Consider the following 18213-nt stretch of genomic DNA (forward strand, 5'->3'; position numbering starts at 1 on the left):
AGAAACAAACTGCATAATCTACAGAAAAAGAGAACAAAATGCTCACTGAAGCAAAGCTTATTCATCACTTTATCTTGCAACCTGACACAGTACATGCTCAATCTATTTAATTACAGGAACAGAAAAATAGCAGAGAAATATGTACACATAACAGCAATGTTTCCAGTCCTACCTTGGTCGTGACAATGCACAGACAATCCATTCTGTAAATCTCCACAGGAGTGTATGTAAATCATAAAAACAAATCAGCAAGGGTGAGGAAAGGCTTTTGAACAGCATGAACAGAACCGGAGGCTTGAATCTGCACAGCCTGCTTTTCCAAGTGGGGCCCTCATAAGAAACTCGAGTCCTCCTCCACAATGCTAAAGGCAGTCATGATGCTCACAGGGATCAGAAAACCCACTAGAAATCGTCTCAAGCAAAACTTCCAGGTGGCTTATCAGGCTTGATTGCTGCATTGTTCAATCTGTGATCAAAATATTCTGTTGAATAGTATGCAGCCTTCTAAATGGGAAGATGAGAACCACAACAAGCACAAAAGAGCAAAAGCATCACATTTCAGCCCTGGCTCTGGTTTCACAATTCTGATCTGCTGTTTCAGTATACCCATAAGATTTCCTTTGCCAAGTCTCTCTCTCAATCTCTCTCCCTCTCGCTCTCTCCTTCCGTCTCTTTTTTTTTCCTCTCTCTCTTCTCTCCCCCCCCCCCCCTCCCCGCGCTCACTCCCTCCTCTTTCCTACTAACTCTGAGCAAGCACAACACACACAACTATCGGGCCCATCTATCAAAGCCCTGTCACTTCTCTGCCAAAACAACTGCTTTAGGTTGTAAGGGTTTTCATTAGGGGCACGATTCTGACAAACGCACGTCGCTTAAAGAGCAGGATCGAAACATTAAGGTGTGTGTGAGAGCTCATGCGTCACATCCACGATCTCTCAAAATTACTAGGTCAGATTCGGAATCAGGAAGTGAATATAAATACCAGCTGGATAAGGAGAACTTTCAGAAACTGTAACAGAAAATAATCAGTCAAAAGGAGAAAAAAGCCAGTGGGTGGGGTTTTGTGTTGACACATGCACACGGGTCTCTGAAGCACAACAGTGATACAATTATGTGTTACCGTCCACGGGGGGGGGTGGGGGGGGGGAGGGAGGGAAAGCCACTATATATACATTATTCAAAGCTACAGAAGTGCACCATCTCTCCCCTCCCACCCCCCACTTACAGAAAATACATCAAAGTTTTAACTAGAAGAAAACACCCCAAACAACAGAGTTTGAACAGCAAACTCAAGTTATCTTCCAAACTTTTTCTCTATCTTCAACAGATCTGCAGGCTTAATCGATTTATCTCATGTTCTGTACACTTTGCTCAGAGTTTTACACACTGCTTAGCTCCCAAAGCCCTACCTTTCTTGCAGTGATGCTGGTGCAGAGCTTGCCTTTCAGGTGTCTTACATGAATCATTCTGAATTAGAAAGCTTGCTGTCAGCTCTTAAAATCTTCCCTCTCTTACAGATAGAGGAAGAGAGAGAGAAGAAAGAGGGAGGGAGAGGGAATGAGACACAGAAGGGGAAAGATATGTAAAATGAAAGTTCTAGCCAAAGAGAGAGGAAAATCAATGCTCCTATTCACTGGAAAAAAAAAATTTACAGCCAACTGGACTGTTGACAGCAACAAGAGGAAACGTCTAGACACCCATCCATTACAATTTACCTTTTCAACACACGGGACAGCACAATTCCCCCGGGGTCCTTTCCTGAGGATCTCTCATTCTCACTCAGAACTAAAATATGTTTTCAATAAAATAAGTCTTTCCAAGAAAATAAAAGAATATTTAAGAGTCATCTCTCTTCCATAAATTACTCAGGTTATAACCCTAATATTACTGTAATTGCTAAAGCAGCAAGAGGCTCAGTAAATGACACACATTATTTTGCCAAAATGAGGTCACTGCTACCAAAGTTACCAAATCCATAGTGAATCAGATATGTGGTCAGAGAGCAACCAACCCTCCCCCAACTATTAAAATCTTGGTGAATATAACATCTTAAAGGGAACGTCTCCAGAGCACTTATGACTGTGTCTACAATTTTAACTTGTTCTGAGAAACCACATGTGCACAAAACAAACTTGATTTGTGTTTACAGGCTGACCTGCAACGTGCAAGTTTTCTTTCTACTGAGGTTTAGCCCAGTAGCCAGTCAGACAAGTTTATTACATTACAGATTATATGAAACAGGAAACTTTCAAACATCATTGAAGTAAGAACCAATTAACCATTTCCCTAAAAAGAAATTAACCCCTCAAGATGGTCTAAGCTAAGCCACACTTTTGTTCTAAGAATGAGAGACTAAAAGGGAATTCAGTCAACTCTAAAATCAGGAGATATTTTAACACTTAGATGTAAAGCATTCAACAGTTTGCTCTCTTCCAATTGGTAGACTCAAGCTGATCTAGTAAGGTGTGAAATATTTCTATATATATAATTACCTAATGATTTGGCTGTAAAACTTCATATCATACTCAAAGCAGGCATATGGGAATGTATTTTGAAATTGGTCTCCAAGTGCATGATCTGTAAATGCTTCTGCTTGCAAGTAACTACTGCTGTGAGATGATCCCAAGGGAATTCATGATCCTATTTACAGTTTACATGAAAAACAGAGGGGTTTGTACCCTTTGAGGCTGTTTATGTGAACAGCATGACTCGTGCATGTGTCTGGGAAAATCAAGCTCTATCAGTTTACCTGAGAGCTTCCTCCTGCACTCCAAGTGTCCCAAGTGTCACCTCCTTCCATAAAAAGCAACAGTAAGCATTAGTAGGGACAGAACTTGCACCTGGGCTTTGTGCACTGTTGAGTGGCATGGTCCCTGAAACATTGCCACCTTCCTTTACCCTTAGAATCACCTGTAGCTGCAGACAGAGTGAGCGATTCCTCCTCACAGATGCTAACTCCATCCTTCCACAGGCTCATTTCAGTTGCCAGGGCTCCTGGTCATAGCTTCTAACACACATCTATCAATGACTCCACTAAGTTAGAGCTGCAGTATGGGAAGAGAAGACAGTCTATGGATCTCCAGTTTTTCTTCCAAGGATACAGTTCCTCAGTTTTATTAACTACTCATACCCAACCCCCAAAAAAGAGGCTGAACACCTTCATTTTATCCCTCCAATTATATACTTTCTCTATTCACTTTTTCTCCCTGAATATAAGGCTTTTGAATCCTTGGCACTGCTCCACCCGCCATTAGCAACACCTCCTTCTGCTATAATTTCTGCAGGTCATATTACTGCTTAGTTCTACTTTTTTTCCTGCTCTTCATGTTATCTGTGTGTAAGATCATGATTGCAATCTACTATAGAAAGACTTGACCCAAAAACCTAACAAACTGAGAAGCATCCATCTGGGGTGAAAAGAGTTGGTTTATAGTCACTTGTGGTTAATTTAGATGGTCAAAAATAACCTGTGACGAGCTCTGGATCTCAGAAAGCCTTAATATAGGAAGAACAACAACCATTTCTTATTTGTGATACCAGTGGCTTCTCAGATCACCATGGGAAAACCACTTTCCCAGGTGACTACTTCTTTCTCTTCTAATTTTATCAAGGTATCTATTTTTGAGTCATATGAAAAACAAACAGTATGAGGTGAATGGTGAGCTGCGATGATCTCCATAATTTAGACTGGACAATGTATTGCTCCTCTCTGACATTAAAATCTTTACTGTATCCAGGTACTTCCACTTGGATAACCAAAGCATAAGGTGTAATTAGGCAGTTATATTTAGAACCAGAGCCTGTAAGATCCAGCTGAACTGAGTATTTGTAAAAGCAAGCTTCTGTTACATCTAAAACCTATAGGAAGGGTTTTATTTTTCTAAATCTTTCATGGCACACCTTCTAAAGAATTTCTTTTGAAACAAATACAAACTGTAGAGAGACATGGGTTTAAAAAAAAAAAGGCAAAACAGACTTCATTATTATAGTATCATAGTGTCATAGAATCATAGAATCAGTCAGGGTTGGAAGGGACCACAAGGATCATCTAGTTCCAACCCCGCTGCCATGGGCAGGGACACCCCACACTAGATCAGCCTGGCCACAGCCTCATCCAGCCTGGGCTTAAACACCTCCAGGGACAGGGCCCCAACCACCTCCCTGGACAACCCATTCCAGGGCTTCACCACTCTCATGGGGAAGAACTTCCTCCTCACCTCCAGCCTGAATCTCCCCACCTCCAGCTTCATTCCATTCCCCCTAGTCCTATCACTACCTGACATCCTTAGCAGTCCTTCCCCAGCCTTCCTGTAGCCCCCTTCAGATACTGGAAGGCCACAATGAGGTCACCTCGAAGCCTTCTCTTCTGCAGACTGAACAGCCCCAACTCCTTCAGTCTGTCCTCACAGCAGAGCAGCTCCAGCCCTCTGCTCATCCTCCTGGCCCTTCTCTGGACACCTTCCAGCACGTCCAGATCTCTCTTGTAATAGGAGCTCGCTCCAGAACTGGAGGCAGTACTCCAGGTGGGGTCTCAACAGAGCTGAGCAGAGGGGGAGAATCACCTCCCTTGCCCTGCTGGCCACACTTCTCCTGCTGCAGCCCAGGATCTGATTGGCTTTGCAGGCTGCAAGTGCACATTGAGAGCTCCTGTTGAGCTTCTCCTTCCCCAGCACCCCCAAGTCTCTCTCCTCAGGGCTACTTTCCAGCCAGTCACTGCCCAGCCTGTATTTGTGCCTGGGATTGCCTCCACCCAGATGCAGGACCCTGCACTTGCTCTCATTGAACCTCATGAGGTTGGCTTGTGCCCACCTCTCCAGCCTGTCAAGGTCCATCTGGATGGCCTCCCTTCCCTCCAGCTGTCTGCTGCACCACACAGCTTGGTGTCATCAGCAAACTTGCTGAGGGTGCACTCAATGCCACTGTCCATGGCACCCACAAAGATGTTGAACAAGACAGGTCCCAGGACTGATCCCTGAGGGACTCTGCTTGTCCCTGGCCTCCACTGGGACATGGAGCCATTGACAGCCACTCTTTGGGTGTGGCCATCAAGCCAGTTCCTTATCCATCTAGTGGTCACCCATCACAGCCATGTGTCACCAGTTTGGAGACCAGGATGTGGTGCAGGACAGTGTCAAAGGCTTTGCTCAGGTCCAGGTAAATGACATCAGTTGCTCACCCCTCAAACAGTTGAAATTGAGGAAAATAAGAGTTACTATGTCTTGGAGTAAACACTAAGAAAGGAGACATCTACCAGACTGTTAACACAGCATTAGTAATGTCACCATCTTGCAAAACCTAGCCAGTGACTATTTAGAGCTCTATGCACCTACACTATGGAGTACTTGTTGACAGCATTAAATTGCCAGTCTTTCACATGGGGTTATATTACATTCTCTTACTTCTTTTCAGATCCTTTATGTGACCAAACAAGCTACAAAGACTTTCCTTATTAATGTCTCTTCCAAGAGAGAAATCGACGTAGTCACGAACTTATGTCTTCATGGTCGGAGCTCATCTATACCACTTGAGCAGAGTTCACAGAATGTATCTGCTTGGAAGAGACTTCCAAGATCATCTAGTCCAACCTTCACCCCTGAACTGCAAGGTCAACACTAAACCATGTCTCTAAGCACCAGGCCCATATACCATTTAAACACCTCCCAGGATGGTGACTTCACCACCTCCCTGAACAGTCTATTTAAATGTTTGATAAATGTTTGATAACCCTAATGTTCAGCCTGAACCTCCCCTGGCACAGCTTGTATCCATTTCTTCTATTCTTGCCTCTTGCCAAGAGGCAGAAGAGGCTGGTATCTTCCTCGCTCCAGCCTCCCTTCAGGTAGTTGTAGAGAGATATAAGGTTGTGACCCAAGTGACCTGGCACTTGGCCATTGGAACCTCATAAAATTAACCTTGGCTCATCAGTCTAGCCTGTTTAGATCCTGCTAATCTGTGTAGATCCCAGCTAGGTTTCTGTGTCACAACTGGTTAGCTAGTCGGTTAACTTACAGGATACAAGTTATCTTAATACATTAGAAGGGAAAATCTCATGAAAGCAACCTCTTTATTAGGACTGGTTTGTGCTACACAAAAGAAAAAAAAGAAAAGAGAAACTACAAATCTTGCTGATCCTGGATATGCAGTTAGGGGCTATATTACAGATGAAATGTCAGAATAAATCCTACTGCAGCCAGGAAGAGAAGTTAATACAAATTTCAGAAGGCATGAGGTTCTGTATACCTTAGTCACTAAGAATTTTAATGCATTTCCCAGGATGAACCAGAAGCCCATGAGTGCTGGTGTTAATTCAAAGATCAACAAATTAGCAATTCTGCCCCTCTGGACTGCAGCAATCCTAACAGCAGCAGTTCTGCAACTGGCTTCAGGCCCATGAGAGTCTCAGGCAGAAGCTATAACAAGAATCAAATAGCAAAATTTCATTGCTGTTTAGCACAATCAGTGTTGGAGTCCTGACTAATTTATCTGGCTGATGGCTTTCTCGAAACAAAGAAAAAGACAAGTTTTCACAGGGAAGCGCAGATCTTGCTGTTCTGAGCCCTGCAGGTAGGTAGTGATGGAGAGAAGTGAAGACTGGACAGGCACCTCCACTTCTTCATCACAAGAACTCTGCACTCAAGTGGCCATGGTGGCCCAAGGCTCAATAGCAAGAGATAAGAAGTTTGCTTTCTGCTTCACAGCAGGGTGGTTGACCCCCTTCCTTTCCAGGAGTCCATGTAATCAAAGGACTCTGGGAAAAGTGACAACAGGAAGGACCCGAGGAAGTCTTCATTCCAACCCCTCCAACTTATGCTCAGCAGTGAGGTCTGATCAGGCCATTATCCAATCTCATCTTGAAAATATCCAAAGATGAAGGCAGTGTAATTTCTCCAGTAGTCTCATTCCCAACTAACTCACCATCTTAGGGGCCTATGAGAAGACAGTGAGGCAAGATGGGGACAGAGTATGCCTTGTAGGGTTGTAGGAAACATTGAACCATTCTACACCTTGAACAATTCTGCATCTCTGAAGGGCCCTGGATTAGCCTTTTGAAAGTTCAGCATCCATCATTAATCTAAAATTTACATCTAATGTATTATGTATCTATTATTTCTTATATAAAGCCATAATTGTTTTCCTTTGCTTTCCACAGATCTCTCATTCAGCATAAAATTGAAGAGCTTCAGTTACAAATGCTCCACTGGCTTTATCTAGACTCAGATGTTCTGCAATAGAAACACATGGTCCTCAAGGGCAGTATGTCCTGAAGTGGCTCTCAGCTCTCAAGATCCATGGTGAATTAAGAGTTCATTTTAATTCTTGAGCATTCTGCCCAGGGAAGTAAATCTAACAACCAATTGATCATAAGCAGCTGAAAAGCCCTGGTGCATATGTTTAAACATGTAGCCAGTCCTAAATAGCTATGTGTCTCTGTCACAGCAGCGTGCCACTGACACTTGAGCACAGTCACTTGAAAAAGAAATCAGACAGAATTACTGTTTCAAATGAACTGACACACTAAGCCTCAAGATCCAAGAAAGGAAAATAAAACATCTGCTATCCCATGGTACCAGGAACTGAACAAAAATACCACTCACAGATCTGAATGTCTTAGAGTTAGGCAATGGAATTACCATTTTTTGGAGTTTGTTCTCATGTACACTTTGTGTTGGAGAGGTACAAACAGCATTAAAAAGTATGGTGAATCTAGAAAGGGAAGATGGCACGCTGTTCAGTTGGACATTCATACTGGAAATTATGTGAAATTAGGCTGAGATCCACAAAATCCCACAGTTTCTACAACATCCGTATGGACAAAACATATTTAGGGTATATATCAAGCTTTTGATAATTCCTTGCTCCTTCCATAAATATAGAGATCAATTTCAATGAGTATATGTGCTCTTGCATTTTCAGCTCTCAGGCAGCACCATGGTCCTATAAGGTACGGCTGGGTTTCTGATCAGCTGGGAAGGCAGCAACACAAGAAACTCAGAACGCCATACTAGACAATTAGTTCTTCAGATTTTGAATAGTTAATGGACAAGGCAATTATCTAGAAATGTCCACAGAAAAGAGGAACAATCTGCAAGTTCTATCGTCCCACTTCAACTTTTGCTGACATCTACAAGGCATCACACTAGCATGCCAACTCAGTTAATGTCCATTTTCTTTACATCATGTTTCCAGCTCACTAACTTTTAAAGAAAACTTAATAATTTTCTTTCACTTAGAAAAGGAAAAATATACAATGACTTCAAGGCTGAAAGTCTACATAATAAGCCCAAGAGAACTGTTGCAGCCAAGTTGTGAACCTATGAAAATAATGAAGATATTATAATGAAACACATAACTTCACCACTGCAAGCAGCAAGACTATTACAGAAGAGAAATGTAACCCACCCCCTTACTACAGCCATCAAGGCATATTGCTTAGTGTGTCATTATCCTGTGTGGTTTTACGGTGGGTATCATTAGACTGCCCCTACAAAAATCATCACTTCTCTGACGTTCACATTCTTCCATAATGACTCCAGACAAAAAATAAACTACAATGTACACTGGGAGATGGAAAACACCTTCAATGAAAATTGCTAACTGTTCCACACTGACTTAGAAGCACACTGACATGAAAATATTCTGAAATCAGCACCCTTACTGATATTAATAACATTATTAGTAAAATTTAAAAAAAAAAAAAAGTAAACCCTGCCTGGGTGGCATAAAATGCACAGAGCTAGTAACAGACAGCAATACATTGCAGCCATAAGCCTCATTTCAATGTATGTGCACTCATCTAACGGCAACAACATCACTGTAGGAGCTTGAATTCAATACATTCTACACATTCCACCTCCAGCAAAACTTGACTAAGTACAGATTTCGTTCTCCATCACAAGAGAGCAGATCATACCTTTGACTTCACATCTACCACATTGTTTTCAGGAGTCTGCTGCTCCTCATTGTGTTCACTGTGTTGTCCTGGTCCTTCTGATCCATTGGAAGCTGCAGGCTAAAGAGCGGAAAAGGGATCAAATGAAGCGGCTAAGATGTGCACTGTAATTCTATTACTCTTAAATATGAAAACTAGCATGCACACACAAAAAGGTAGCCAGAATCCAGCTAACTGTCAGGTGACTCACATATAAGATTTCACCTCAGTGTTTTGTCTCACAAACATATCTGGGTTTATTACATATCCACTCTCATGGAAGTCTGCAAGAGTCTTAATAGGCTAAATCTACAAGATGATGCTTGCCATAATCTCAAGTTGACTTCAGAAGGCATTCAAGGTGCTCTGCAGCTTTCAGCGCTAGAACGTAGAGATAAGGAAGGAAATCAGTGCCTTGCCGCAAAGGCCCGCAGGCAGTAATGGAGTTCTCATCTGGAGTATCTGCAGAAACAGATCACCTAACAGAGCTGCTGAATTGCTTGTTTTCTGTCTCACTTCTAACACATTATATTCTCCTACGTGACCTATTTTTGAAAAGGTTTTATGCCTGGGTACTAGCCACATTTGCAAACCTTTTACACTAAATCGAGCTCTTTTTTTCACCTTTTCTTCATTTCCACCATTTCACTTTATATGGCTTACAGAAAGAAACCATAAAACACACGGTATTTTTCCAAAGAGTATCAGTGCCATGGTCTTCAAGTTCATCAGTTCATTCTCTCTTAAAGCCTTCTGGGCACAATTCAGCTTCAGAGTAAAGCACCTCCACTTAGATAGAATAGAATAAACCAGGTTGGAAGAGACCTTCAAGATCATAGTGTCCAACCCATCAACTAATCCAACCCACCTAAACAACTAACCCATGGCACCAAGCACCCCATCAAGTCTCCTCCTGAACACCTCCAGTGATGGTGACTCCACCACCTCCCCAGGCAGCCCATTCCAATGGGCAATCACTCTCTCTGTGTAGAACTTCTTCCTAACATCCAGCCTGAACCTCCCCTGGCACAGCCTGAGACTGTGTCCTCTTCTCCTGGTACTGGCTGCCTGGGAGAAGAGACGACGCAGCAAAAAGCTGTATGTGGGAGGTTGGTTTGTTTGTTTTTTCAAATTTCCTGCTGCAAGTCTAATACTCTTGAACGTGTCCAGAGAAGGGCAACGAGGCTGGGGAGAGGTCTCTAGTGCAAGCCCTATGAGGAGAGGCTGAGGGAGCTGGGGGTGTTTAGCCTGGAGAAGAGGTGGCTTGGGGGAGACCTTATTGCTCTCTACAACTACCTGAAAGGAGGTTGTGGACAGGTGGGGGTTGGTCTCTTGTCCCAGGCAACCAGCACCAGAACAAGTGGATACAGTCTCAAGCTGCGCCAAGGGAAGTTTAGGCTGGAGGTGAGGAGAAAGTTCTTCCTAGAAAGAGTAATTGGCCACTGGAATGTGCTGCCCAGGGAGGTGGTGGAATCACTGTCCCTGGAGGTGTTCAGAAAAGGATTGGACGTGGCACTTGAAGCCATGGTTTAGTTAATCATGAGGTGTTGGGTGACAGGTTGGACTTGATGATCTCTGAGGTCTTTTCCAACCTTATTGATTCTATGATTTTCCATTAAGATAATAAATATTATAAATTACATCTCTGTTTACAATACTCTGACCTGCAAAACTGTGTTTGAAGAGCTAACATTTGAATGAAACACAATGTCTGCCACAAGCTTCAATCTCAGAAAATTTCTGGGCACTTTGCAAGAGTACAAACAGGAGAGCTAAGTGAATTCAAAGAAAGCACAGTGTCTTGTATCTGTTGGCACAGAGCATCACAGACACATTGAGTGATTTCACCCATCCTTTTTTTAGCCTGTGCACCAGGAGTGCAATCAGTTTGGATAGGATAGGATAGGATAGGATAGGATAGGATAGGATAGGATAGGATAGGATAGGATAGGATAGGATAGGATAGGATAGGATAGGATAGGATAGGATGGGATGGGATGGGATGGGATGGGATGGGATGGACCGGACCAGGTTGGAAGAGACTTTTGAGATCATCACATGCAACCTATCATCCAACACCATCTAATCAACTAAACCATGCAACCAAGCACCCTATCAAGTCTAAACACCTCCAATGATGGTGACTCCACCACCTCCCCAGGCAGCCAATTCCAATGGCCAATCAGAATACAGAATTATACAGAATATAGGTTGGAAAAGACCTTTGAGATCATCAAGTCCAACCTATCAACCAACACCATCTAATCAATTAAACCATGGCACTAAGTGCCTCATCCAGTCTCTCTTTAAACACTTCCAGTGATGGTGACTCCACCATCTCCCTGAGCAGCCCATTCCAATGGCCAATCACTCTTTCTGTGAAGAATTTCTTCCTAATATCTGGCCTAAACCTCCCCTGTCTCTGTGTAGAATTTCTCCCTAACCTTCAGCTTAAACCTCCCCTGGCACAGCTTGAGACTGTGTCCTCTTGTTCTGGTGCTGGTTGCCTGAGAGAAGAGACCAACCTCTGCCTGTCTACAACCCTTCAGGTAGTTGTAGAGAGCAATAAGGTCTACCCTGAGCCTTCTCTTCTCCAGGCTAAGCAACCCCAGCTCCCTCAGTCTCTCCTCACAGGGCTGTGTTCCAAACCCCTCCCCAGCTTTGTTGCCCTTCTCTGGACACACTCCAGCATCTCAACCTCCTTCCTAAAGTGTGGGGCCCAGAACTGGACACAGGACTCAAGGTGTGGCCTAACCAGTGCAGTGTCCAGGGGCAGAATGACCTCCCTGCTCCTGCTGGCCACACTGTTCCTGATTTGAACACAACAGGCAAGAAATTGCTAGCATTTTAAGTGGGCCAACCATTGCCAGCAGAACTTAGAAAACAACAAGCTAGTGCCACAGAAAGAGCCAAATCACATCCACATGTGCAAATGTTTTCTCCTCTGATACTAGACTGTTTATTTAGGGCTCCATCCAGCAAAAGACTGAACACTGGCCCCAATCCAAGCAACTACTTAGACACGTGCTTTTAACTTCTCTGGAACCAATGGCATTAGTCTTGTACTTCAGTAAAGAGTGTGTTTAAATGTTGGATCATGTTCAGCACTACATGGGGCTGAGCACATAGGGCTCCATGAATGTCCTCTCTAAAGTTTTAGCTTCTCTAGCATGCTCAAAGTGAAGGATGACCAGGAATCCCTTCATCTTGTCTTGTCACCAAAGGGTATTGAATATTCCCCATTTGTAATCTGTAAGGGAGGAAGAGATAGCAAGGCGACCAGGCCAAAATTATGCAGGACAGCAAGGAACTGAACCCAGATCCTGTATCTTGCCTGAGCCTACAGAAAATCCAAGCAAGTGCCAAAGTGTTTCTTTCAGGAAGTGAAAATTGGTTTTACAAGAAGCTAAAACCATGCATAAAATTTTTCATTTCACCTTTGCTTTCTTTGAATACCTGAGAGAAGTGTTTTCCACTGTTATTATTTACAGGCAACAACATACACTGTGCAAATCAATCTATTATTTATTTGCTCTAGTCAGCAGGACCAAACTCTGCTTGATCCTAGAGGAGCTAAACTCCTGAAATGTCTCAAAAGGAGGTTGACAGTTTCCAGCAGAAACTACAGACTGTATGGTAGCCTTTATCCAAAGAGTACAGCTGCAAAATTGGATAAGAATAAATTTAGCTTGTTTGTATTTTATATTTTTCCCCCTTTCATTTTTCCCCATTAGCTGAGTCTAGTGTTTTGAAAGAACTTAAAACAATGTAATAAGATGCCACAAAACATTTCAATTGTTTTCCTTAGGGAAATGGGTCACAGATTAATTGTGAAGAACAGTAAACCAAGGACATTAGAAGAATATAAATAGCTGAAGTAAGAGTAATTATAATAAATCTGGAACATCTCTCTGTTCCAGGATATGAAGGTCCAATAATCACTATCACAGTAATATATGGTTCCTAAACTTGAACAAAGTTCATGTTAGCAATCCATCTGAAAACCAATAGTGATTTAACTTTGTCTTATGAAATAAATGGGATGGATATTTGCTGTGTGGTGTGATAGACTTACTAAAAACTATCATTCTTGGATTGAAGTCTTATGCTTGATTACTTACAGTCCTCCCTTTAGTGGTTAACCAAAAGTCCTCATTGTCTAATATTATTCATACAGTTTATAACCAAAGGCTGTCTGATCATGTAAAAGAATATTTTAGCAACACCTCATTATTCCTAACCTGTGCAGGTCACCATGAGAAGCAGAACTGGCATCCCCAAGGTAACATAGTATGAATGAAGTGGAGCATGTGCATCATACTTGTACATCCTTGTAGGAGGTTCTGGAAATAATTACTTCAGGCTTGAAATAAAACTACTGACAAAAGCCTACAACTTCTCTCAAACTTCTGTGTCTAGAACTCTGTAGTTGGAACAACCCTGTCTTCTGCTTCACAGAGGAAAATACTATCTTGTTCTCTTTATGGTGGTCTTGAAAAGAGAAGAGATTCTACAAGCAACTGCTGCAAAAGCAGATTAGAACTTCATCTGGTAACTTTGCTCATATGGGTAGTAACCATAAAAATCACAGAACACACCCAAAGCAATCTTCCAATTTTGTGTACAATTGATGTTAATCTATTTGGATTATAATTAACAGGGACTATTTAGGCTGCAATCTCTTCAGGGCAATGTCTTTTCCATTGTAACAAATTACATCATTACTTAAATGTTTATTAATAAAATTGTAATCACATTAACTACCTTGTTAGTTTCATCTGATTTTAACAGTACTCAGCAAAGCTTTTCAGTGCTCATATCTTTCCAGTGGGTTATTAGGACATGCACAATTATCACAATTAACCATCAACAAAATTCTTACTGGTTATTTTTACCAATGTACGCAGTTATGATTTATGAAGGACTTGTCATTGGTTCCAGTTCATGGCTGAGCCAGTACCAAGCCAGAAGGACCATCCACCCTCACAGGTAATTATGGCATATGGGGTTTCCAAGGATTGCTACAGGAGGTCTTTCCATACCAGCCAAACCCCGTAACATTGGATGAAACTGCTAGTCTGGCTCCAGAATTCATACCCAGATTATGAACAGGAGGTACATGGAACCGTCCACAACAGCTACCAGACATTTACTTCTTGGAGTGAGGCCCAATGTTTAGAATACAAGAAATAAATAAATAAATAAGAATAATTAATTTAACATTATTCTGCTCTTCTGTGCTCTTGGATATTACTGTCAGGACTTTGAGTTTATTTACACATACACATATGGGATATTTTCTAGGGTACCTAATAATGCTTTGTGGCTAGAAAATGCTGTTCTGCTTTGCAAAAGGTCCAGGAGCATTGGTGGGAATGTGGAGGAACTACAGCCACAAGCCTAAAGAAATCTGCAACTGCCTTAGGGTTCAGAGAGGTAATGCACCCTCTCCTACAGCCAGCAGCTTAGGGAATGCTCTCCTGTGTGGTTTTAGAGAGAGAAATTCAAAACAGAAGCTGATCTAAGACCTTCTTTGGCATTTTGTATCACAAATTGGAAGCTTTGTTCCAGTCTCATCAGAGCTTGCAGATAAATGCCAGCTTGCCCCAAATGATTTACATTAAGAGAGGAAAGGTATAAAAAAAACAGTGGTCTGTTAACTTTGGATGCCAACATCCGTCAGACAATCTATCATCTTGGTAACCAAATGCTCCCAGGAACCTATAATGCTGAGAAACACTGCTTTTATTTAATTAACTTTTTCGAAAGTAAGCATTTTAAAAAATCATTAGAACGTTTGAAAAGCTGCAGGGGGAAAGTAAAATCCAACATAATGTATGCTGGAATTATTCATTTTACAGGACATTGAGGTAAATTAATTCCTCTATCAGCTATGCTGGACTAGGAAGCAACCTCAGCTGAACTGAGATGCACAGCAGGATACTGCTACTAGCAAAGAACACACCTCCACGTCAGCATAGAGCCAAGCCTGCTCACACTCTGCTCAAGCCATGTATGCCCTAAAACTGGACTCAAGTCAAATTTATCCTTTACAACATGCCAGCAACATCAAGAATGCCTTCTGTGTCTGTGACCCATCTACCAAGGGCTGCACCTTTCTGCTGTTACCTCGAGAGAGCTGACAGCTCTCCTAAATGTATTGTGAGCATCTCTGTTTTGGCTTCTGCTGCTGACAGTCCTGGACCACATGGGGGGGGGGGGGGAATAGAAAAATTTGCACATCTTGGACAGTTTGTATCACTGGGGACTTGAAGAGTTTTTCCTTCAATACCATGCAGAGAAATAATCCTAGAGACTGTAAGATGTCTTTTCCTTTTCGTGTACCCCACTAGCCCTCTTTCTGTGCAATTCAACAGGTTTTTATTGGCAGAAATTAATTTTCACCAATGTCACAGATCACTGAAAACAGAAAATCCTAGAACAAGCCATGATAGAAACTAAAATCAGAAACCAGTTAGAGTTCCATTTGCTTTAGCCTAAATTTCAGTCTAGAAATACATAGTAGAGCTTTCTTCCTGTCCACAGAAGCATTCTTCAAAAATCCTGCCTAATTAAGTGTTCCTGAAGCCCTTCAGAAAAGCATGGTTCAGTATCCCCAGTCAAATGATTTAGTTGTCAGAAAAGATTTTGTTGCTGTTTCCATGTTACAGTTTCTGGTTCACTTTTTGAAGATGTCAAGGTTTGTTTCCCTCCACATCGCATTTGCTCAGCCTTTGCAGCTGTCTCGAGTCAGAGTGACATTTCAGGTTGCTATGAGATCTCATGGCCAAGTCCTAAAAGAATGTCACTGAAGTTCCTTCTTCACCAGTCTTCCCAAAATGACCATTAAATGTGAATAGAGACAAGAAAAAACTACATTTGGGAGTGGATTCTCCTGCACAAATTGCACCATGGGCATTTGAATCTTTTTAGAAAGCTATGCTATAAGGAAGTGAGCACAAATATCACAATAATATTTATTTTACCCTTGGATTTTTATTATTCCACTTTAGCTAATATAGATTCAACCTTTCAGAAGATTTTATGACAGACTTAAGGAGTGTTACAGCTCAGGAACAATTATGTGGCTTCAGGCTTGCGTTCCAGAAAGGTCAGGGTCTGATTTAATGCTGCTCCACCTTCCTGAAAGCAAGCCTTGCTCTCGGAGTGTTTCTGGATGTCAGAATGTCACTAGTGAATGTTGCATTTGCTTGTTCCAATTTGACCACCCCTCTAAAAGCTGTCATCCAAGCTACCAGTTACAAAGTAGTCACTGGTTGCCTAGCGCAGAGCCTACACTCAAACCCAATTTCCCTAATTATCCATATATGTCACTCATGCAGAGCTTCATTTTCAAGCTGGTGTAGAAAGCAAGGCACTCATGTTTCTCTTTCCAGGGAGCAGAGGGTCACTAAGGTCACACAGTGGAAGTCACTGCCAGGTTTGATGGTTCATGCATCAGGGAGAGACTGTGCCACTATGCAGTAACCAGAGTCCTTGTAGACCCAAGCCTTGCAAGGGCTGCTGCTCAGGTATAGTCTGTCCCCTACTGAGACCTAGTACCTCAGATAGTGGTTGGAAGGATGCACAGAACTGGTGCATGTGGCTAAGAGGAAAACTGAGCAAAAAGTGCATTGCAAACATGAACCCTGCTTCAAGGATGTTGAGATAAACGTTTCACAGATCAGCTGCATGACTCAGCGCGTGAGGCTGGACAGACTAGTTACAGTTTTCAAGCAAAATCCCGCTCTTACAGTAGCTCCATGCCAGGCAGTTATCCACATAGGAAACAGAGACAAGCAACTTACGTACAGCCGAGTTCTTGCCCTGAGAGTCTGTTTTCCAAAACTTTCCCAGCAAAAGCATTACCAAAAACCATAGGGCAATTTCAGACACTTCTGAACATGTGGATGAATGAGGTGAAACCTTTACACAAGTAAATGCATTTCAGCTCACTGGCATTCAATCAGATCCTGATGTTCCTTCTTACCATCCCTTACCTTTCAGCTATCAGTCTGTACTTTGCTAGGATATAAGGAAGATGAAATATGAAGACTAATTTGGGACATTAGAGATCTATTTCTTTCAAATAAAGCAGAAGCTATTACTGATTCCTGAAGGAGAAGGCTGGAAGAAAAGGACCAGAAAATTAAAAGGATGAACATAATTAATGAACTCTCATTTAGAATTGGCTATCATGCCACATCTTGGAAGCTAAATTTACTGCTGAAGAGGGCAGGATGTATGCAGAAACTGGCTCTGGAAGGAAGAGCTCCAAGCGCACTGTGTCAAGCTAGGGGAAAGATACAGAGCTGCGGTTGCAGGGAGGTCCCTTCCAGCCAGGAGCCAAAAGCCCCTCTGAGCAGGAAGGTCAGCTGCAGTGAGAGTAACATGTTCAGCACATGGTTTGTTTCCAGTTGTGCCCCTCTGCATACATTGTATTCATTAGCTTCAGCGGAGTCCCTCTACATTTAAGCCTCTTATCAGTGAAATCATAATCTTGCCCTGAAAATACAAGCATACCACAGCTGGAAGCAAACACAAATACTTGGAAACAGAAACTAAGTCATTACTTGTAAGAAAAAAAAAACAAAACATGACTAATAATTTCAAATTGAATAATATTTGCATGATATTTTAATTAGCAAGGATAATGTTTATTTTACTTACTTAGACGTTCTGGATACATAAATTCCAACCTACATATTTCAGTTGCCATAACAACTCGATACATTTATTCTCTTGTGTCATTTTTTATTGCATCAGTAGAGCTTTCTTTTAAAGGAACAACAAAAACCTGCTGTCATTGCTACAATAACACAGTATTTTTAATTGTTCTTTTCACATTTAGTGAAGTACTTTCAATATTTATACTTCAATTCTTAGCAAAATACTTTCCTTCCAAAGATGTTCACTGCAGTGTGGGAATTTCACTACCAATTCCAGGGCTCAGTGCTGTGTTTGCCAGACATCCCAAGGATATGTGTAGCCCTTTAGCTCAGGCTGATACTTCACTGGTCTGCCTCAGGATACTAGTCAAATGGCTTGAGGTCAAGATCTTAACAGGAGACCCACACATTAACAGCCCCCAGCTGGTGCATTTTTCCCTAAAAACCAGAAATAAATGAAGTGAATACTAGGCTCTTCAGAAAAGTGCATAGCTATAGTAGATTTGAGGCAGCTGCAGCAACAAACATAGCTGCAGAGATGCAAAACATTGAAGTAAATGACTGCAGTGTTCTCCAGGCAAGAAGGCTATTACAGAGCAGCTTCCACATTCTGTA

The 18213-nt window shown here is 42.1% G+C and overlaps 1 protein-coding gene across 17 annotated transcripts in view; it reads right to left on the reverse strand.

Annotated features, from left to right (window-relative positions):
* The window catches only part of DLG2 (discs large MAGUK scaffold protein 2), a 1097405-nt gene that overhangs the window by 920028 nt on the left and 159164 nt on the right, over window positions 1-18213 (reverse strand). For 14 of the 17 annotated variants that reach the window (XM_068146154.1, XM_068146173.1, XM_068146144.1 and 11 more), the window contains exon 5: window positions 8912-9010. The exons of 1 other annotated variant lie outside the window; for it this stretch is intronic. In XM_068146154.1, coding sequence (XP_068002255.1) covers window positions 8912-9010 — 99 coding nt within the window. Of the gene's footprint in view, window positions 1-172; window positions 680-8911; window positions 9011-18213 lie in introns of those variants that run through there. 2 more of the 17 variants (XM_068146330.1, XM_068146290.1) reach the window with 1 other exon arrangement.

This window comes from Melanerpes formicivorus, unplaced genomic scaffold (assembly GCF_026170545.1).
Source record: "Melanerpes formicivorus ecotype bairdi unplaced genomic scaffold, bMelFor1.0.p_v2 SCAF_1, whole genome shotgun sequence".
NCBI classification, from domain to species: Eukaryota; Metazoa; Chordata; class Aves; order Piciformes; family Picidae; genus Melanerpes; species Melanerpes formicivorus.